The 23941-nt window shown below is 44.1% G+C and overlaps 1 protein-coding gene across 2 annotated transcripts in view; it reads right to left on the bottom strand.

Annotated features, from left to right (window-relative positions):
- The window catches only part of ADAMTS16 (ADAM metallopeptidase with thrombospondin type 1 motif 16), a 263619-nt gene that overhangs the window by 187794 nt on the left and 51884 nt on the right, over positions 1–23941 (bottom strand). For both annotated transcript variants that reach the window (XM_056520819.1, XM_056520820.1), the window contains 3 exons: positions 11723–11922; positions 4551–4634; positions 1310–1469 (listed from right to left, as the gene is read on the bottom strand). In XM_056520819.1, the coding sequence (XP_056376794.1) occupies positions 1310–1469; positions 4551–4634; positions 11723–11922 (444 nt within the window). The remainder of the gene's footprint in view (positions 1–1309; positions 1470–4550; positions 4635–11722; positions 11923–23941) is intronic.

Raw genomic sequence — 23941 nt, 5'->3', positions numbered from 1 at the left:
GCTTGATTGACAGCTGCACAGAGCCTCACTGAAAGCTGCAAAGAGCCTAATTAAAAGCTGCAAAAAGCCTCAATGAAACATGCTTAGAGCCTGACTGAAAGCTGCACAGAGCCTGAGGTCTTTTATTCATCACAGCACTACAACTTTGTGAGGGTTGAAGTGGTCTCCCAGCAGACTTCAGTGATGTCATGCCTGCTGGGAAATGCCCACTTTCTCCTGCTGGGAGATTGCACTATGTGAACAAGAATAAAGGTAAGATATACAGCTTTTTAAAGCTCTGAAATTGTTTTTTTTAAGGGTGGGAGGAGTGTTAGGAGTAGTTAAGGAACATACAGTAGCCTTAGTTAGTTTAAAAAAGTTTATTTGGTGACAGGTACTTTTTAAATTCTACAGGGATGCAACATTTTGGCTTTGTGTGCTGCAATGTTTCTATATCAGCATTAACATTATTTAGCATGATTACATGTATTTATTATATCAGCCATTAAAACAGTGGTGTAGCTATATGGATCACAGTGCTAGCAGTCAATGCAGGAAGCTATAACCAAGGAAACACTTAAACTGGGAGAGGCAAGTAGCCACTGGACCCCAAATTTACAGCATAAACCCTTTTACTTCCTTCCACTTCGGATTTCAAAAGTAATCATATTACTGCCTTGAATTACCATGGATACTTAGGTTAACTCCTTACTATTCAAAATCATCAAGGATACCAGAACTGACCCCCACTGCTCTAGATCACTGCATGTACTTGCATTAACCCTTTCACTTCCCAGACCACTAGGGATTTTAGCACATGCTCCTTCACTTCCATAGGCCACCAGTGATTCAGACATTAATCTTCACTATGCTGTACCTGTATGCCATTTAATACCACTTGCCTGTATGCTGTGCAGCCCTGTATATCTGGATGCTTCATTGCTAATAATTAGGACTCTGTATGCTAATACTTTTTTTTGATGTTGTTCTGTATTGTCTGGCTTAGTGCCTAGGTCTCACTAGCTACAAAGGCTTAGAGGTAACTTTGCCATTAATGCAGCTGAAAGTTATGGGAAGGCCACAGCCATAATGAAAAGTTTCCCAGGCCATTGCCCAAGCTGAATTTTTGCAGTAGCGCCTTTAGCTAAATCCCTGCATTACAGCAAGACTATTTTTCTATTTTCTTATTGAGATCAAACTATTTTCAACTCGGTAACAAATATTTATCTCTTTATCTCTAAACTATAGACCCCATGTCATGTTACACACGCACACACTTTAGAATTTATTTTGTGAAAAATAAAGATGGAAAATAGAAATGGAATCCTACCTAATGTGTCACATGGTTCATTCTTCCAGGAACATATATCCAAACCAGTAAGTAGAATGGCATGATCATGCCGACTGCCATCTTTTCCCACAAGACCAGACTGCCATTGGCAGAAACTGCTCAGTGTGTGATCAGCATGATGACTTATTACAAGGCCAGGCTGGAACAGAGGCAAATCATATTTTTAGATGAATAATCATCATGATGTTAGTTAACATGGTTCAAGACTAATAGTATATAGATCACATAACAAAATGAAATGCCTCAAATTAAATATACATGTGTACAATACCATTAACATAATTTTACAGTGTACATATATTTATACACAGTAATTTTGCAAATACATTTTAAAGGGGTACTCTGCTGGAAAACATTTTTTTTTTAAATCAACTGGTGGCAGAAAGTTAAGCAGATTTGTAAATTACTTCTATTTTAAAATCTTGATCCTTCCAGTACTTGTCAGCTGCTATATGCTCCACAAGAAGTTCTTTTTTTTAAATTTCCTTTCTGTCTGACCACAGTGCTCTTTGCTGACACCTCTGTCCATGTCAGGAACTATCCAGAGCAAGAGCAAATCCCCATAGCAAACCTATCCTGCTCTGGACAGTTCCTGACATGGACAGAGGTATCAGCAGAGAGCACTGTGGTCAGATAGAAAAGAACTTCAAAAAGAAAAGAACTTCCTGTGGAGCATACAACAGCTGATAAGTACTGAAAAGATTAAGATTTTTGTACAGAAGTAATTTACAAATCTGTTTAACTTTCTAGCACCAGTTGATTAAAAAAAAAATTCCAGCAGAGTACCCCTTTGTCTGCACTGCATTATAGGAATTTAACTAAGCCATTCATCTGTGGACAGACCTTTCAACTGTTTCCTATAACAAAATGCAAAACTGAATCCAGCTCTGGGCTATAATACAGGTTGTAACTTAGCACCAGTATAAGATATGTAATGTAATTTGGTTTTGTTGTTTCTCTCTGGGCCACTAGAAGTGGAAAGTGGTACTTTGATATGTGGGCATGTTTTATACTGTAAAGTGTTGAAATGTTTTATACAGTGCCTTTAATGTTTTATACAGTCAGTGCAGTGGCTGAGAATGGTTCCCTTTCACTTTCAAGTGTGGAACCTTTTAGAAGGGAGGCATATGTTAGGGGTTAGGGTTAGTCAGCAGTTGAGTGCAGAGACCATTGTGGAGTGAAGAGGTGTTTGTCTGTCTGTGTCATCTTGGATTAGACCTGAGGCCTGGCATAGCATCCTGGGAGCTAAATAGCTGCAATCTGCATCCTACAGTTGGGAATTTCTCTTCTTAAAACTGACTGGAGAGCAACTGTATGATAAGCATGTGTCTGCCTTCATCTAGGAACCTGACCACCGAAGAACTGAAACGCAGGAATTAGAGAACCTGCTCCAGCCGCAGCAAAGCCTGCTTGGAACACTGTTGAAGACTGCGTGTGTGTTCATCTTATTTTTCCAAGAAAAAAAAAAAAAGCAAGTTTATTTTTTTCAAGTTATCCAAGTCTCCTGCCTTTCATTTTGATTTGCACATCAACATCAAGGGCACCCCCTTTACATCAGCTAAGCGATATTCACATAAGGAGTGCACTGGTGGAGTACTACCACCATCATCCCTTAGTGCAATCTCCCTCTGTGTCAGCCCAAGGAGTGTAAGATGTCAGGTGGGAAGAAAACATGACCAGACCATCACCAGACAGTGACACCTGAGTACTAGTAGCGTCATCATACATTCAGACATCTCTGCCACCACACCCTTACTGTTATTCAATGTTGTATTTAAAGTAGTTACCTAATTTTGTATGTAGTTTAGTGTATAAAGTGGTATTTAAAGTTCAAAAAACTTCAAGAAATTATCCCAAGATGCAAAGTTAAACACTATGTGACATGTCAAAAGATCTTTAAAGTGACAGGGAATTGTTACAGAAATTGTAATATATACACTGTAGTAATATAGTATCTAATTATTTGTAATATTGATGGCCATAAACAAGCCTAGCAAAACAATGAACTGCAGTATTTTGGAACAGGAACTCATAGCTGAAGCAGGTATGGACTTTTTTCATCCCCACGAGCATACCTTACATTTTTAACCAAGTGATTTTAGACAAAATTACATTAATTAAAGTTAACACAGGTGTCTGATCAAAAGATACTCTTCCTTAGCTTGTTGGAAGCTGGCCAACGTCTAATTCGTAAAAAAAAAAAAAAAAAAAAAACTTAAATGGAAAATAATTAATCTGTCACTGACTGTCTGAACAAAAAGTAAGACATTAAGTAGGTTAAAACAAAAACAAAGCTGTCTGACCTGGCTGGCAATGCTGGGCTAAGGAAATTCTAGCTACAAAGAGATTTCTCAAAGGTCTACACCACTTGGTGCCTTTACTTCAGTGTAAAGGAACAGACTAGACAGTTCACTGTAACTATTTTAAGGTAACAATCATGAATATAAATACATAAAGTCCTCATAATAGTAGGTTTTTCTCTTGCTAAGCTTTATAATAAACAAAAAGCATCCATTATATCTAGATACAGCATTAGTCTTATGAAATCAATGCCTTTTGTTGATAGCTCTTGGAATCAACATCCGGAAAATTGGCAACAAGCAACATTAAGTGCGGCTGCAGATGTTTCCTTCACAATGAACCTTACACACATCTCCTGATCTCTGTAGTTCTGATAAATCAGGAAGAAAAAGTTGTTGGCAATTTTTTCTGAATTTTTAAATGTTTGTAAAACGCCATGACTTTCAAAATATTTTTCATAATGTTTTTTTACAAGCCTTTTTTTTTACTGTGCATTTGTACTGGTCCTAAATTTGTACTGGTTCTTCATAGAAAACTGTGGGAAAAATGCAGCATTTTTATAAGATGCCACAAATGCCAAACTACATGTGCTATGTACGTAAACTTTTCACAACAAAATTTTAGGCACGGAAATGTTGTGTGTGACTCAAGCCTTAAAAAGTATTTTATAAAACTAATAAAAATAAATTTCAAAACAAAACAAAGTATCATGTGCAACAGCACTACAGAATACACAAACTGTTATTTTATCTACATTTTTATCTACATTTAGAAATTAAATGTCATCAAAATAGGTTTAGTTAAATCATATATTTTATTTTGCTTTTAGTTCTGAACTTGAATCACTATTAGTATTTCCAAATGTATGGCTTGTGACAAGTTTACTGTTACGTAAGGTAAATAAAAATACCAACCTTACCTGCCCATCTTCTAATAGAATAAGACCAACAATGACAATGTTAATGTTTCCTCCTATTGTTCCATCCTTGAACAAAGCAGACACCTAAAATACAAGGAATTTGGAGAATGGCATTATAGATTGGAGTACATAGTGTAACAACATTCAGGAGGATATGCTTTATTGACATCATATTTGGGACATACATGTCTTCCTATAAAACTTTATGTCAAAACAGGAGTACATATATGCCTTTGGCTTTTACTAAAACTGTGTATCCATATTCAGAATATTTCAGAATTCACATGTTACCATGAAAAAGTGTGCCAAAATGTAATTAGCCAATGAAAATGGGTACTTGACAGGATTATAGTGGACATTTTCTTTCCCTAACCAAATATATTCTTCTAAAGTAGCCCATGAACGTAGTATGGCTAGAGCCTTAAAGAATTTATGGAGAATTTCCTACTAAACTGTACATGCTTAATTTGATTATTTGTTTCCTGGTATGGTACTTTTGTGGGGAAATCCACAGTAACAGCATCTACATGTCACACATGCAGGTTTGGCGGCAGGTTCACTGTAGTCAAAATTGTACATTTTGTGGTGGAAAAATTTGCTACTTGTGGGTCTATATACTCTATCTATCTATCTACCTATTTATGTATATAAATAGCTCCAACTGAAGAAAGAAGCAGCACACCAGAGGATGCAGGGGTGTAGTGGGTGCAAGCGGGCTCAATCGCAGCCCAGGTCACTGGCAGCAGAAGTGATACACAGTAAAGTAAAGCGTCCCGCAGCACTACAAAGTAGTGAACAAACAAGATTTATTTCCTCATGGTAGGATACAATGTTTTGACCGTCACCATGGTCTTTTTCAAGCATGTAAAGTGACAAAAGCCACCCATATTTATATGGGGTACATTCAAAAAACAATTTGGTGCTCATTAGATAAAATCTTGCAATAGTTTGATTACAAATATAATTACACAAGAAATGTACAAAGTAAGAGGTGATATACAATATGCAGTAATGTTTTCTAGTGAAGATTGTGCTATACAGTACATACATTTTGACCAATGCAGGATACAGTGTTAATAATACAGACAGTGTACAGGTGCTTAGATGAAAAGCAATCAGGGGAACGCACCATGTGATCAAACAATCACCAGTCTGTGGCAATGGTGGCCATTCCCTGAAGCCGTGTGTGTACACGGCTGTAAGGGATTCCGCAAACCAGCCAGAGTTCAACCAATCACAGGACAGCATAGCTTGTTGCCAAGCAACAGAGCTACGTATTGCGGTCCGTGCACACTCACTGTGCTTCCGGATCTCGCGGACGCCATGACTCTAAAGGGCAAGGGATGCGCATAGCTTGCGCATGTGTATATGTGGTGAATGAAGTACCAGAAACCATATTGGAGCCGGGCAGTGTCCCAGACTGTATGGTTAGATAGAGCAAGTCAGATTAATGTAATAAAAATATGATAGAAGTGAAACTAATGTGGATGGATGTGTAAGTCAAGAGGAAGTGTATGTATGCGAAACTATGTGAATGGACTATATGAATAGATAAAGCAAGTCAGGTGAGTGCAGTGAAGGTGTATGGTAGGAAGGAATCTATATGTGGAGATATGGTGGAAAGGAATGGATGTATTAGTCAAGAGGAAGTGTGTATATGTAGAATCATATAAAGTTAACATGGTAAAAAACTAAAAGGACATAGAGTTGATGTATGTACAAGTGATGGAAGTCAGGAGAATAGATCAGTGTGCTACTTTGCAGAATATGTGAAGATGTCATAAAGGACAAAAGAGTGTCGTGGATGAGAAATATAGCCAGTATACTTAAAGTGTGTGTGAAAAGACATATGTGTAATAATTGCTGAGTAGGAAGAAATACTGAAAGGCAATGATAAATATGTACCTAAAGCAAAAATCCAGTATACAAGGGGCAGAAAAAAGTTTTATAGTGTTACACATTTAGCAGGGAGTAGGAACAGGAAAACAATCTCAGTCCTGGTTGGCTGTACTCCAGTGTTAGTAAGCAAGACGGTATAAAAAACTGTCATGCTGGTGGTGCTTGATCGTGGCGCCCCCTGTGCATCTGCATGAAAAAGAAAAGAAAAAGAAATGAACATAATTACTAATATATTAAAAAAGGTTATATATGATGCAATAAAGGGAATTACAATGTGTCACATATCATATACACAATTGTGAGATCAACAGGCCACATCATCTAGATAATTTGTAGATTCCTTCTGTGACTGTGAAATCCACATTGAGTCCATGGGGGCATGGATGCAACGTAGCTCACAATGTTTGAGTATGCTGACTCTGTCGCCTCCTCTCTTGGACACAGGGACATGGTCCAGGAGGGTAAGTCTTAGGTTGTTTTCATGATGTCCTACTTCAGTAAAATGTTTAGCTACCAGCAGGTCCATCCACTTTTTGTGGATGGAATACTTGTGCTGGTTGAACCGGATACGGAACTCTAATGTAGTTTCACCCACATACAACAGGTGGCAGGGGCAGGTGAGTAAATAAACCACAAATTATGATGTACAGGTCAGGTACCACCTAATTCTGTACATCCTTCCCAGGGTGGGGTGTTTGAAATGTGGGCCCTTGTCCATGGGGTTGCAGTTGATGCAATTACGCATTGAAAACTGCCCTTGTTCTGTATGGTCAGATATCTTTGTCGACCCCCTATACTCGTAGAGACATCTGTTTTCACTAGTCTCTCAAGTCAGGCGGGGGGGGGGGGGGGGCGACGATAAGACATAATGGGGTGATTCTGGAACTCCTCCACCTGGGGAAAACTGTCCTTGAGGATATACCAGTGTCCTGGCAATGGATGTGGATCTGTCGTTGTGAGTGGAAACAAAACGAATGAGTTTTTCAGGCTTTATTACCCTAGTTTGGTGTAATAATTCCTGTTGTCTAAGGGTAAGTACCTCTTGCTTGCTCCTCTCAACCAGTGTTCTGGGGTATCCCCCGTGTGTAAAATTCCTAACCATCTTGTTTAATGTGGGTTCCACTTTATCTTCTAGGCTCACTATCCGACAGGCCCTGAGCATTTGGCTCTTGGGAAGGGATTTGACCATAGGACTTGGGTGGTGGCTATTGTAGCGTAAGATGGAGTTGCTATCATTAACGTACAATTCTGTGTTGAGTTTGCCATTTTGTGAGATCACCAGCGTATCCAAGAATTAGACTGAATGTAGAGAATACGTAGGAGTGAATTTTATGTGTCCATTAATGATGTTCAGAAATGTCAAGAAATCATGTAGTTGGGGTTCTGTGTCTCTCCAGACAAGGAAAATGTCGTCTATGTATCGCCATTATGCCAGTACATGACTGGCGTGGTAGGACACACAGACCGACCTCTCCTCCATCTCTGCCATGACCAAGTTGGCATAACTGGGCACCACATTGGTCCCCTTGGCCGTCCCTGATGATTGCAAGAAAAATTTGTTGCTAAACATAAAGTAGTTACGCTGTAAAACCAATTCAAGTAGTTGGATGATGAATGATGTTTTATTGGGAGAACAGCAACCGCATGGACAAGGGCCCATATTTCAAACACCCAACCATGGGAAGGATGTATAGGATTAGGTGGTACCTGACCTGTACATCAGAATTTGTGGTTTATGTACTCACCTTCCCCTGCCACCTGTTGTATGTGGGTGAAACTACATTAGAGTTCTGTACCCGGTTCAACCAGCACAGTTATTCCATCCGCAAAAAGCAGATGGATCTGCCAGTAGCTAAACATTTTACTGAAGTAGGACATTATCAAAATGACCTAAAATTTACCCTTCTGGACCATGTCCCTGTGTCCAAGAGAGGAGGCGACAAAGTCAGCATACTCAAACATTGTGAGCTACATTGGATACATGAATTGGGCTCACTATGCCCCCATGGACTCAACGTGGATTTCACAGTCACAGCAGGAACCTACAAATTATCTAGATGATGTGGCCTGTTGATCTCACAATTGTGTATTTGATATGTGACACATTGTAATTCACTTTATTACTTTTTGAATATATTTATGTTCATGTCTTTTTCTTTTTCATGCAGATGCACAGGGGGCGCCACGATCAAGCACCACCCTCCACCACCAGCATGACCCTTTTTTGTACCGTCTTGCTTACTAAAACTGGAGTACAATCAATCAAGACTGAGATTTTTTTTACTGTTCCTACTCCTTGCTAAATGTGTGACACTATAAAACGAGTTTTCTGCCCCTTGTATACCAGATTTTTGCTTTAGGTACATATTTATCATTGCCTTTCAGTATTTCTTCCTACTCAGTAATTATTACACATATGTCTTTTCACACACACGTTAAGTATACTGGCTATAGTTCTCATCCACAACACTCTTTTGCCCTTTATGACATCTTCACATATTCTGCAAAGTAGCACACTGATCTATTCTCCTGACTTCCATCACTTGTACATACATCAACTCTATGTCCTTTTAGTTTTTTTCCACTTTAACTTTATATGATTCTACATATACACACTTCCTCTTGACTAATACATCCATTCCTTTCCACCATATCTCCACATATAGATTCCTTCCTACCATACACCTTCACATATTTTTATTACATTCATCCGACTGGCTCTATCTAACCATGAAGAAAAGGGAAAAATTGTAGTTCAGCTCACCTCTAGCTGCAGACATCAATAGGTGGGATTGCGGCTTTCATGCGGTATTGCAGGTAGACTTGGAGCACAGACAGTGCGGGCCTTATTCCGGATAGTATAGAAGAAACAATAGAAGTCGGGGGTTCAGCTCACAAAAATTATTTTAAAATGTAACTTTTACTTCACATAAGTAAAAAACATGGACAAAAAGAAAAAACACAAAAAACCTATAGGTGCATTAAAAACAAACGCGTTTGTTTTTAATGCACCTATAGGTTTTTTGTGTTTTTTCTTTTTGTCCATGTTTTTTTTTTAAGTAAAAGTTACGTTTTAAACCTATTTTTGTGAGCTGGACCCCCGACTTCTATTGTTTCTTCTATCTAACCATACAGTCCGGGACACTGCTTGGCTCCAATATGGTTTCCGGTACTTCAATCACCACATATACGCATGCGCAAGCTATGCTCATCTCTTGCCCTTTAGTGTCATGGCGTGCGTGAGATCCGGAATCACAGTGAGTGTGCGCGGACCGCGTAGCTCTGTTGCTTGGCAACAAGCTATGCTGTCCTGTGATTGGCTGGTCTACCACACGGCATCAGGGAATGGCCGCAATTGCCACGGACTGGTGAGTGTTTGATCATATGGTGCGTTCCCCTGATTGCTTTTAATCTAAGCACCTGTACACTGTCTGTATTATTAACACTGTATCCTGCATTAGTCAAAATGTATGTACTGTATAGCACATTCTTCACTAGTAAACATTACTGCACATTGTATATCACCTGTTACTTTGTACATTTCATGTGTAATTATATTTGTACTCAGAACTATTGCACAATTTTATTTAATGAGCACCAAATAGTTTTTTGAATGTACCCCATATAAATATGGGTGGCTTTTGTCACTTTACATGCTTGAAAAAGACCATGGTGACGGTCTAAACCTTGTATCCTACCATGAGGAAATAAACCTTATTTGTTCACTACTTTGGAGTGCTGCGGGACACTTTGCTTTACTATGTGTGTATATATATATATATATATATATATATATATATATATATTTTTTTTTTTTTTACATAAACCTTTACATAAACATATGTTTTGAACTTCTCCACCAAAACTTGTCAGGTTAAGCCCCAAAAGTTAATCTTTTCGGTGCAGTGTATCAGTATTCAACATACCAGAGACAGGCTGATCTTGTATCAAAGTAACTCCTTTCTGTCACTCTCTGGCAAAGATAAGGTTTAGGACTGCAACACAAACACCATAAATGGAGTATGGGAGTTAATTTATGTCCAAAACCCTCAGTCACTTCCAAAACCTGGCAGGAAGTTTCAGTAATACATACTTTCTATCCACTATTTTACCAGCTGCTTGTTTACCGTATATATATATATATATATATATATAAATAATATTAGTACAGAGAAAACTAAAATGGTCAGCACCTCCAAATAAAATGAAATACTGCTAGCTTTGTGTGTTACTAATAAGAGACACCATGACAATAACTATCCATCTCAGGTCATAGAAGACTTCTCCCTGCCGCAATTCGTTTCTACAGAATCTGCCAGACAAACATTTTTGGGTGTTTGTTCCAGCACAATGTTTAAATCTTTACAAACTTCCCATCTGTATTGCCCCACACAATAATACTGCACACATTGTACCCCCATAGTGTAGCTATGCCCCTCTATTCCCTCTGTTGGGCTCCTATTAGGCCTCCATATGGTCTCCATATAGTAGTAGACCTCCATATAGTATTAAGCCCCTTCTGTGCCGCTATATAGTATTATAGTCCATACTGTAGGCTTCATGAAAAAAAATCACCTCTTCATTGTTCCCCCACAGATCTTGGTGCTCTGCTTTCCATAGCTCCTCTTCTCTATGGTCCCATACCAATTGAAGCCCCAGCCAAAGTGACAGGGTCTGGAGCTGTCAGCTTTGTTTTGTCACAGCATGGCATGCTTTCAACTGTGTATATGTCTAAAACATGAATACACAATTGAAAGTCACACTCATCTTGTGATCCAGATAGGCCCCCCTTTTCCTGTGGGTTGGTTGTACCTCCTGCAACCAGGATGTGTTAGCCTATTGAGAAAAGTCTGTAGCCAGAGTGGAAACAACTATATTTAGAATGGTACAGTGCATAATGTGTATATATTTATGCTACCCATGCACATATGGTAGCTGTAAGTCAAATGCTCATTGTTCCATCAATTATCTCTCCCAACTCCCCTTAAACTGGATCAGCCAAGCCAAACTGTGAGCAATCTTATCTAGACTGTTAATACAAAGATCTGGTAACTTATTCTACCTTTACACATTTGAAATTATCTCTCCAAAAAGAAGATTTTTGGAGAGATAATAAGCCTACAAATTATGCCCAATATATACAGTAACTTGAGCTGAAGTGGATTTCAATATTTCTCCAACTATCAGAAATTTGTTACGGCAAAGTGCAACAGGAAGACAGTGAAAAATGATTTACCCAAAAGGCGCCTCATCTGAAAGAATTGCAATCGTACCATATTGAGTATTGTCAAAACGTAGGTGGTGATGTTTTCATGACCATGATTTTGCATCATTTTCTTGTCAACAACAACAAGAGTTTCCACATTTAAGGGTTTGTTCCTTGGTGGCTTTATCAGTGACCGTTTGACCCTTCTTTGGTATTTGTATTCATCAGGTAAAATGTAAATATCTTCTTTGGGAGGCTTAGGCATGTCTAAGTAAAAAAGAATAATACAAAAGAAAATTATACAGAAGCTTCATGTATGAGCTCAGCTTCAATTGGGAAATAATTTATCTCACATTTGTATACAAATTTGGTAGATTAGATTAATGATATCTTGCAATTAATTTTTTATTACTAGTACTTCTACAGCAATGATAAAGATTTCCATCTAAAATGTTAAAGGGGTCACCGGCACTAAACATCTTATGCCCTATCAAAAGGATAGGGGATAAGATGTTAGATTGCGGGGATCCTGGCAGCACCCCCGTTTTTCACCTGTGCAGAGCGAGGATCGCTCTGTGGCTGATGACGGGCGGTGCAGGGGACAGAGTATTGTGATGGGGGTGCTGCAGGAGAGATCGCGGGTGTCCCCAGCAGCGGGATCCCCGCAATCTAACATCTTACCCCCTATCCTTTTGATAAGGCATAAGATGTTTAGCGCCGGAGTACCCCTTTAAAGTGTTTTTTTTTTATTACAGAAAAATTAGTAATATGTTGCAGGGAGCAATTGGGGAAAAAAAAAGGAAAGGTTAGTGTTACGCCGAGCGCTCCGGGTCCCCGTTCCTCCCCGGAGCGCTCGCCTCATCCTCGTTGCTGCAGCGCCCCGGTCAGATCCACTGACCGGGTGCGCTGCGGTCCCGCCTCCAGCCGGGATGCGATTCGCGATGCGGGTGGCGCCCGCTCGCGATGCGCACCCCGGTCCCCGTACCTGACTCGCTCTCCGTCGGTCCTGTCCCGGCGCGCGCGGCCCCGCTCCCTAGGGCGCGCGCGCGCCGGGTCTCTGCAATTTAAAGGGCCAGTGCACCAATGTTGGTGCCTGGCCCAATCTTCCCAATTACCAATTAGTGTGATCACCTGTGTACTTCCCTATATTACCTCACTTCCCCTGCACTCCCTTGCCGGATCTTGTTGCCTTAGTGCCTAGTGAAAGCGTTCCCTTGTCTGTTCCTAGCCCGTGTTCCTGACCTCCTGCCGTTGCCCCTGACTACGATCCTTGCTGCCTGCCTCGACCTTCTGCTACGTCCGACCTTGCTTCTGCCTACTCCCTTGTACCTCGCCTATCTTCAGCTTCTTCAGCAGTCAGAGAGGTGAGCCGTTGCTAGTGGATACGACCTGGTAACTACCGCCGCAGCAAGACCATCCCGCTTTGCGGCGGGCTCTGGTGAAAACCTGTAGTGGCTTAGAACCGGTCCACTAGCGCGGTCCTCGCCATCCCTCTCTGGCACAGAGGATCCACTACCTGCCAGCCGGCATCGTGACAGTAGATCCGGCCATGGATCCCGCTGAAGATCCTACACTGGGCGCCACACTGGTCGCCCAGCTAGCCCTAAAGATCGCCCAACGAGATCAACAGCTGGCATACTTGACCTCCGAGGCACTGCGTATTCAGTCACAGATACAGCAGCTGCAGCCGCAGATACAGCAACAGCTACAGCTGCAACTACCATCTCCTCCGCCGGCTCCTGCAACTCCTCCGCAGCAACCGGCCCTTCCTAACCCCTGCTTGTCCCTGCCGGACAAATTTGGCGTAAAGATCGCCCAACGAGATCAACAGCTGGCATACTTGATCTCCGAGACACAGCGTCTTCAGTCACAGTTACAGCAGCTGCTGCCGCAGATACAGCAACTTCAGTCACAGCAGCTGCTGCCGCAGATACAGCAACTTCAGTCACAGCTACAGCTGCAACAACCATCTCCTCCGCCGGCTCCTGCAACTCCTCCGCAGCAACCGGCCGTTCTTAACCCCTGCTTGTCCCTGCCGGACAAGTTTGATGGGGACCGCAATGATTCTGCCACAGCCACAGTCCAGTCCTTCTTCGCTGAGGTCCGTGGTGTCTTCGAGGAGCCTGCCCGAGCTTCTTCTGCCGAGATTGCCCTGCTGAACCTGGAACAGGGTGTTTCTTCCGTTGGCGAGTACGCCATTCAGTTCCGTGCTCTTGCTTACGAGTTGTCCTGGAATAGTGAGGTTCTCTGCGCGACCTTTAAAAAAGGCCTATCCAGCAACATTAAAGATGTTCTGGCCGCACGAGAGACTCCTGCTGACCTACATGAACTCATTCATCTTGCCACTCGCATTGACATGCGTTCTTCCGGATGGCGTCTGGAGCTCCGCCTGGATATGGACTTTGTTCGCACGAAGCGTTTTTTCTCCCCGGCTCCTCTCTCCTCTGGTCCTCTGCAATCCGTTCCTGTGCTTCCCGCCACGGAGGCTATGCAAGTTGACCGGTCTCGCTTGACACCTCAAGAGAGGACACGACGCCGCATGGAGAATCTTTGCCTGTACTATGCCGGTACCGAACACTTCCTGAAGGATTGTCCTATCCGTCCTCCCCGCCTGGAAAGACGTACGCTGACTCCGCACAAAGGTGACACAGTTCTTGATGTCAACTCTGCTTCTCCACGCCTTACTGTGCCTGTGCGGATATCTGCCTCTACCTTCTCCTTCTCTACTATGGTCTTCTTGGATTCCGGATCTGCAGGAAAATTTTTTTTGGCCTCTCTCATCAACAGGTTCTACGTCCCCGTGACCAGTCTCGCCAGACCCCTCTACATCTATTGTATTAACAATGAAAGATTGGACTGTCTCATGCGTTTCCGCACAGAACCCCTCCTAATGTGCATCGGACCTCATCACGGAAAAATTGACTTTTTTTTCCTCAGGTTCTTTGGCCCCAAGAAGAGGGGGAGACCCAAGGGGGGGGGGTACTGTTACGCCGAGCGCTCCGGGTCCCCGTTCCTCCCCGGAGCGCTCGCCTCATCCTCGTTGCTGCAGCGCCCCGGTCAGATCCACTGACCGGGTGCGCTGCGGTCCCGCCTCCAGCCGGGATGCGATTCGCGATGCGGGTGGCGCCCGCTCGCGATGCGCACCCCGGTCCCCGTACCTGACTCGCTCTCCGTCGGTCCTGTCCCGGCGCGCGCGGCCCCGCTCCCTAGGGCGCGCGCGCGCCGGGTCTCTGCAATTTAAAGGGCCAGTGCACCAATGTTGGTGCCTGGCCCAATCTTCCCAATTACCAATTAGTGTGATCACCTGTGTACTTCCCTATATTACCTCACTTCCCCTGCACTCCCTTGCCGGATCTTGTTGCCTTAGTGCCTAGTGAAAGCGTTCCCTTGTCTGTTCCTAGCCCGTGTTCCTGACCTCCTGCCGTTGCCCCTGACTACGATCCTTGCTGCCTGCCTCGACCTTCTGCTACGTCCGACCTTGCTTCTGCCTACTCCCTTGTACCTCGCCTATCTTCAGCTTCTTCAGCAGTCAGAGAGGTGAGCCGTTGCTAGTGGATACGACCTGGTCACTACCGCCGCAGCAAGACCATCCCGCTTTGCGGCGGGCTCTGGTGAAAACCTGTAGTGGCTTAGAACCGGTCCACTAGCGCGGTCCTCGCCATCCCTCTCTGGCACAGAGGATCCACTACCTGCCAGCCGGCATCGTGACAGTTAGCCAGATCATTTGTTAATTTGTAGCTTATTAACATGTGATCAAATTAGCTTCTTTTGAGATAATGAATTCATTAATAGCATCCAATATGGCTCCACTTTCTGGAAAAAATTTAAATTTTTCTGTAAATGAAACATATCATCTGATTTACTAATATATAATCATTTTTATGTTTTGGGGTGGAAATTACATTTTCCTAAACATTCTTACTCTAATATCACTGACAGAATACAAATCTTTTTCTACTTTACTCTGCAATCTAAACAAAAACAATTAACATTGAAGCCATAGAAGAAGGCAAATGTTTGTCATGGATAGCTTTTCTACAGATATTGGCCTTCATGGGCATATTTCATACTTTTTTACATCATATAGAAGGTGCAACAATTGGCAAGGAATGATCTTTATTATAAAAGATTAATTGGTTTAAATCAGATTGAACGAAAAACTATTAAAAATAGTAATGCAACACCAACATTTTTCAGTGGATGGAGCTCCCTTAGGTATGAATTAAAAGGGTTATCCAGGCACCAAAAAAGTTAGGTCTTCTGGTCCCCAGGTTGTCATTCTTCTACCTAAATCCATTACGAACTTGTCATAGCAGTGATGGCCCGTTCAACCAATCACTGACTGTAGCATTGTCTGGCGTGTCATAGAAGAACCTGCAGGGACCCAGGTAGGTGAATACGCATTTGATTTTTATTCTCATGCTGGAAACAACAAAATAAACCTTTTTTTAATGCCTGAATAACCTTTTAAGCATGTATTGTAAGGTTCCGTTCACACCACACTGTGTATACATGTCAGCTAGACCATTTAAAATAGTCCTCAACACATCATATTTTGCCCTAGAAACGAAGTCCTGTGCCAAGGGATGCTTTGCAAGTGGAATTTTTTTTCATTAATGCTCCAACGGGGCAGCAGGTAGGTGCTTGAAATCCTAAATGCTAGCAGGTATAATGACGCCTTTTTTTCCCCTTGCTTCATTATTTACTTATTTATTATTAAACCCTTTGAAATCACACACTGGCTTGGATGATGTTATGGCATTATTTTGTCTGTTAGTTAAAAGCTGCGGATGAAAGGAGGTGGTCTTGGATTCCTAGTGGGAGCAAGGATGTGTGAATACTTTAAAACTGGCCACTATTACTTGTGGGCCTTATGTATACAACACTTATATATGGGGCACCAACTATATGGATCAACTTAGTGGAATTTTTAAAGGGGAAAATTGGTGGCACTATATGTGGTATTCTTTTATTTTAAGAACTTTGATTGTCACTGTCACGATTCGGCTTCCAGGTAGTGGATCCTCTGTGTCAGCGAGGGATTGGCGTGGACCGTGCTAGTGGACCGGTTCTAAGAGGCTACTGGTTTTCACCAGAGCCCGCCGCAAAGCGGGATGGTCTTGCTGCGGCAGTAGCAACCAGGTCGTATCCACTAGCAACGGCTCTACCTCGCTGACTGCTGAGAAGGCGTGGGACAGAAGGAGTAGGCAGAGGCAAGGTCAGACGTAGCAGAAGGTCGGGGGCAGGCGGCAAGGTTCGTAGTCAGGATGGGTAGCAGAAGTTCAGGTACACAGGCTTTGGACACACTAAACGCTTTCACTGGCACAAGGCAACAAGATCCGGCAAGGGAGTGCATGGGAGGAGATCAGATATAGCCAGGGAGCAGGTGGAAGCCAATTAAGCTAATTGGGCCAGGCACCAATCATTGGTGCACTGGCCCTTTAAGTCTCAGAGAGTTGGCGCGCGCGCGCCCTAGAGAGCGGAGCCGCGCGCGCCAGCACATGACAGCAGGGGACCGGGACGGGTAAGTGACCTGGGATGCGATTCGCGAGCGGGCGCGTCCCACTGTGCGAATCGCATCCCCAACGGCCAAGACAGTGCAGCGCTCCCGGTCAGCGGGACTGACCGGGGCGCTGCAGGGAGAAAGACGCCGTGAGCGCTCCGGGGAGGAGCGGGGACCCGGAGCGCTAGGCGTAACAGTACCCCCCCCCTTAGGTCTCCCCTTCTCTTTGTCCGGTAACTGCCTCCCCTGGGATGAGGACACCGGGAAAGAATGGAGGGTTTCCTCAACGGCAGGCAGTACAGCAGGAGTGGGAATGGGGAGGGAGGGCAGAGGGCGAGGCCTGGCACGGGGCAGTGTGACACCAGGACGGGGACCATGGGGAGGCACAGAGGCTTGCCTGACGGGACTGGGAGGGGGGGAGAGGCACTTCCTGTGGCAGGCAGAGTCCCAGTTCCTGATCTCCCCGGTGGTCCAATCAATGGTGGGGGAATGAAGCCGGAGCCAAGGCAGACCGAGGAGGACCTCAGAGGTACAGTTGGGGAGAATAAAGAACTCAATCCTCTCAAGGTGGGGTCCAATAGACATGAGGAGGGGCTCTGTGCGGTAACGCACGGTGCAGTCCAATCTGGCTCCGTTGACCGCGGAAATGTAGAGCGGCTTGACGAGACGGGTCACCGGGATGCTGAATTTATTAACAAACGACTCCAAAATAAAATTTCCAGAGGCACCGGAGTCCAAGCAGGCCACGGCTGAGAGGGAGGAGTTGGCTGAAGAAGAAATCCGCACGGGTACCGTGAGACGTGGAGGAGCAGACTTGGAACCAAGAGACGCCACACCCACGTGAGCTGGGTGCGTGCGTGCGTTTCCCAGACGTGGAGGACGGATAGGGCAATCCGCCAAGAAATGCTCGGTACTGGCACAGTAAAGACAGAGATTTTCTTCCCTACGGCGATTCCTCTCTTCCTGGGTCAGGCGAGACTTATCCACTTGCATGGCCTCCTCGGCGGGAGGCCCAGGCGTAGATTGCAACGGATACTGTGGGAGAGGTGCCCAGAGATCTAAGTCTTTTTCCTGGCGGAGCTCTTGGTGTCGCTCAGAAAAACGCATGTCTATGCGGGTAGCTAGATGGATGAGTTCTTGCAGATTGGCAGGAATCTCTCGTGCGGCCAGCACATCCTTGATGCGACTGGATAGGCCTTTTTTAAAGGTCGCGCAGAGAGCCTCGTTATTCCATGATAACTCGGAAGCAAGAGTACGAAATTGGATGGCGTACTCGCCCACTGAAGAATTACCCTGGACCAGGTTCAACAGGGCAGTCTCGGCAGAAGAAGCTCGGGCTGGCTCCTCGAAGACACTCCGGAGTTCAGTGAAGAAGGCCTGGACTGTGGCTGTGGCAGGATCATTGCGGTCCCAGAGCGGTGTGGCCCAAGACAAGGCCTTTCCTGAAAGAAGGCTTACTACGAACGCCACCTTAGACCGTTCTGAAGGAAACAAGTCCGACAACATCTCCATATGCAGGGAACACTGAGACAAAAATCCACGGCAGAGTTTAGAGTCCCCATCAAATTTGTCCGGCAGGGACAAGCGGAGGCTAGGAGCGGCCACTCGCTGCGGAGGAGGTGCAGGAGCTGGCGGAGGAGATGGTTGTTGCTGTAGCAGAGGCAGAAGTTGCTGTAACGTGGCGGTCAACTGCGACAGCTGCTGTCCTTGTGTGGCAATTTGCTGCGATTGCTGAGCGACCACCGTGGTAAGGTCAGCGAGACTTGGCAGCGGCACCTCAGCGGGATCCATGGCCGGATCTACTGTCACGATTCGGCTTCCAGGTAGTGGATCCTCTGTGTCAGCGAGGGATTGGCGTGGACCGTGCTAGTGGACCGGTTCTAAGAGGCTACTGGTTTTCACCAGAGCCCGCCGCAAAGCGGGATGGTCTTGCTGCGGCAGTAGCAACCAGGTCGTATCCACTAGCAACGGCTCTACCTCGCTGACTGCTGAGAAGGCGTGGGACAGAAGGAGTAGGCAGAGGCAAGGTCAGACGTAGCAGAAGGTCGGGGGCAGGCGGCAAGGTTCGTAGTCAGGATGGGTAGCAGAAGTTCAGGTACACAGGCTTTGGACACACTAAACGCTTTCACTGGCACAAGGCAACAAGATCCGGCAAGGGAGTGCATGGGAGGAGATCAGATATAGCCAGGGAGCAGGTGGAAGCCAATTAAGCTAATTGGGCCAGGCACCAATCATTGGTGCACTGGCCCTTTAAGTCTCAGAGAGTTGGCGCGCGCGTGCCCTAGAGAGCGGAGCCGCGCGCGCCAGCACATGACAGCAGGGGACCGGGACGGGTAAGTGACCTGGGATGCGATTCGCGAGCGGGCGCGTCCCGCTGTGCGAATCGCATCCCCAACGGCCAAGACAGTGCAGCGCTCCCGGTCAGCGGGACTGACCGGGGCGCTGCAGGGAGAAAGACGCCGTGAGCGCTCCGGGGAGGAGCGGGGACCCGGAGCGCTAGGCGTAACAGTCACTAACTAAAAGGAGAACCCAAAAGGCCCCATACTTGCACAGATTTATATGAGGGAACAATTACGATCTTAAATGGGGCACTTTGTGGATGCCATCTTTTTTACTGGGTTAATGATTAGAGATAAATCGTTGATCTATGGCTATAATCCGGGAACTAAGGACCAGCCTGGTTCTCATGCCCGGAGAAGGCACAGCAAAGTCACAGCAAGATCAAGTTAACTGTTTTTTGATTGGGAAGGTGTTGGGCAGCTATTGGCAACTGATGAGTGGGAGCTTCATCAGTGGAAGAGCCACTGGGGCAACTGTGTGAGACCCCAAGGTGCCTACTAATGTCTCTATTTTTCAGATTACATGGCTAAATACTTTCCAGACAAACCTTGTATGTTTAACATTTTTAAAGGTTAATGTTAGACAAGCCTTCTGTAAGAAAAACACTAGTGTCATTGTTCCCAGAAAATTTCCTCTGGTTTCTATACAATGACAGAATGGATTTACGACATTAGAAGTCATAGCAACCAGTAAGCTATTATGTTCCACACAGTTTCTAATATCCTACTGGTTCCAATGCGCATAAACAAAATGACAGCAGTACCAAATGAGTGTAATCCTAATGGCGGGGCGGGGGGGGGGGGGATTCCCTCCTAATAACTGAACATGCAATTGCTAGTGTGTATTAAATAGAATCTATTTACTATTTTGTACTTTTAGTTACAATATTATAATCATTAATTTATTCCAACTGAAAGGCAGACATGCAACTAAACATCTTTTAATGCTAAAGTACTTTTGGTTTATACTCTTTATTTTATTTTCACCATCTGCAGAATTCTGGGAATGTAAACATTTATAGGCGCACATCTATTTTTACACTTTTTTACCCACTTTTAGATATGTTCAAGATGATGATTTATTGGTCTTGTAAGGGTTAAAACAACAACATGGAATCTATTCTGTAAGAGTTTAAGAGTACAGGACATAGGACATTTCCCATGTCAAGTATGTATCGGTAAGTGAAGTCTTTTATTTCCTGTTATTCTGGAAGTGCAGGTTAAAGAGCACTCTGCTATATACACTTTCTGAAGGTATGATTCAAAAGCGGATGGTAGTTGTCAGTTCTGAATGCAAATCTGCCAACTCTCTTCTGTTTATTTAATATACTAATTCTATAGCTGCACTCTTTTTACAATCTCAAAACATACATGAGTCTTAGATATATGTTTATACCAGTGGAACCCCTCGTTTGGGTCTCTTATAAAACTATGTAATGTTGCAGGACTTATTAAAAAAGAAACTAAAAACCAATAACTTCCTTCGTGTGAGTATTTAGAGGGCACAACTCTCTGACAGCAGTTATACCATTGACTTTGGACATTATATTGTTCTCTTCTCTTTTTTGCCAAAATGTTCAGGCTGTGAAACGTTTAAGTACTAAGGGGAGGGGGTAAACAACTATCATTTAGTTCCGCCACAAATTCTCGATTGTACTACAGCCTGGACTTAAACATTCAGGACATTCTCATTATTGTAGGAGAAACCATTCTTGTGTACCTTTGGCATTGTGTTTGGGATTGTTGTCTTGCTGGAAAAGAAATTTTTCAAATTGCAGTTGAAATAATTTTCTTCTGAATCCCATGTAGTCATTTTAACATTTACCTTCACTGGCCTTCCAAGGACTGCTGTGGAAAGTCATTTCTACATGTTTATAGGATGTTTTAGGTAGCATGTGGTTTGTCCCTCCCAGAATTTATCTGTGCCTTAGATGTTCAGTTGGGAGACTTAATGTAAGTTGAAGTCATATGCCAATTTGCATTTCCATTTTCTTTGGATGTATATGATTGTGCAACCAGAATTATTATGTCTTACATGTATATTCTGTATCTCATTTTCTCTTAATATTTATGATAAGTAACATAGTTCATAAGGTTGAAAAAAGACCAGAGTCCATCAAGTTCAACCTATAACCCTAATGAGTCCCTACTGAGTTGATCCAGAGGAAGGCAAAAAAAACTCATACTAAAGGTAAAAATTCCTTCCCAACTCCAAATATGGTAGTCAGAATAAATCCCTGGATCAACGTTCTGTCCCTATAAATCTACTATCCATTACCTGTAATGTTATTATTCTCCAAAAATGCATCCAGACCCCTTTTGAACTCTTTTACAGAGTTTACCATGACCACCTCCTCAGGCAGAGAATTCCACAGTCTCACTGATCTTACAGTAAAGAACCCCCATCTGTGCTGGTGTAGAAACCTTCTTTCCTTTAAACGTAGAGGATGCCCCCTTGTTATAGATACAGTCCTGGGTATAAACAGATCATGGGAGAGATCTCTGCCTGCCCCCTGATATATTTATTCATAGTTATTAGGTCTCCCCTTAAGCCTTCTTTTTTCTAAACTAAATAACCCCAATTCTGCTAATCTTTCTGGGTACCGTAGTCCTCCCATTCCCCGTATTACTCTGGTTGCCCGTCTTTGAACCCTCTCCAGCTCCACTATATCTTTCTTGTACACTGGTGCCCAGTACTGTACACAGTATTCCATGTGTGGTCTGACTAGTGATTTGTACAGTGGTAGAATTAATTCCTTTTCGTGGGCATCTATGCCCCTATTGATGCACCCCATGATTTTATTTGCCTTGGCAGCAGCTGCCCGACACTGGTCACTACAGCTAAATTAACTATTAACTAAGACTCCTAAATCCTTGTCCATGTCAGTCGTCCCAAGTGTGCTCCCATTTAATACATAATCCCAGCCCGGATTTTTCTTCCCCATGAGCATTACCTTACATTTATCAGTGTTGAACCTCATCTGCCACTTCCCAGCCCAAACCTCCAACCTATCCAGATCCATTTGTAACAGTGCACTGTCCTCTATAGTGTTTACCACTTTACAGAGTATAGTATCATCTGCAAAGATTGCTACTTTACTATTCGACCCCTCTATAAGGTCATTAATGAATATATTAAATAGAATAGGACCCAAGACAGACCACCCAATCAGAATAAGTACCATTAATAACCACCCTCTGTTTTCTATCATTGAGCCAGTTACTTGCACACATTCTCCCCCAGCCCCATCCTTCTCATTTTATGCACCAACCTTTTATGTGGCACCGTATCAAATGCTTTGGAAAAATCCAGATATACGACATCCAGCCATTGCCCCATGTCCAGTCTGAAGCTCACCTCCTCATAAAAGCTGATCAGGTTAGTATGACAGGACCGATCCCTCATAAAGCCATGCTGATATGGAGTCATACATTTATTTTTATTAAAATACTCCATTGCATCACTTAGAAAACCCTCAAACAATTTACATACCGGAGGTTAAACTAACAGGTCTATAATTCCCGGGGTCACCTTTTGATCCCTTTTTAAATATTGGTACCACATTTGCCATGTGTCAGTCCTGGGGAACAGTCCCTGTTACTATAGAGTCCCTGAATATTACCATATTTATCGGCGTATACGCCGATTAGCCGCTGCAGTTCAATTATTTAATGCGGGCGCTTTAAATCAATGAACTGCAGCAGCTTTTGCAGGTCCAGAGACCTGCCGTCGCTGCCCGATTCTCTGCTTCTGCCTATCCTGGGGTCCAGAGACTGCCGGCGCCTCTGCCCCATTGCCTTCCCCCTCCCCGGTTTTTCTGACCCTGCAGAAGCCCCCAGGAAAGGCAGGGGGAGAGAGGCTGTCGCTGCCCGCTTCTCTCCCCCCTGCTTTTCCTGGGGTCTAGAGCCCTGCTGCCGCTTCTCTCCCCCTGGCTATCGGCGCTGCTGCCCCATTGCCTCCCCCATCCCCGGTTTTATAATTACCTGTTGCCGGGGTCGGGTCCGTGCTGCTTCTGGCTCTGGTGTGGCGTCTCCTGCATCGTTGCTATGCGCTGCGCAATGACGAGTGATGTCGTGTTGAAGACATCTCTCGTCATTGCGCCTCGCAGCGCATAGCAACGATGCAGGAGACGTCACACCGGAGCCAGAAGCAGTGCGGACCCAACCCCGGCAACAGGTAATTATAAAACTGGGGATGGGGGAGAAAATGGGGCAGCGGCGCCGGCAATGAGGCAGCGGCACCGATAGCCAGGGTGAGAGAAGAGGCAGCAGGGCTCTAGACCTCAGGAAAGGCAGTGGGAGAGAAGCGGGCAGCGACGGCCTCTCTCCCTCTGCCTTTCCTGGGGGCTTCTGCGGGGTCAAAAACAGTGTATCGGGGTATACACATGCACACACACGCACCCTCATTTTACCAAGGATATTTGGGTAAAAAACTTTTTTACCC

Source organism: Hyla sarda, chromosome 5, assembly GCF_029499605.1.
Source record: "Hyla sarda isolate aHylSar1 chromosome 5, aHylSar1.hap1, whole genome shotgun sequence".
NCBI lineage: Eukaryota > Metazoa > Chordata > Amphibia > Anura > Hylidae > Hyla > Hyla sarda.
This window is presented reverse-complemented; position numbering and strand designations above follow the sequence as displayed.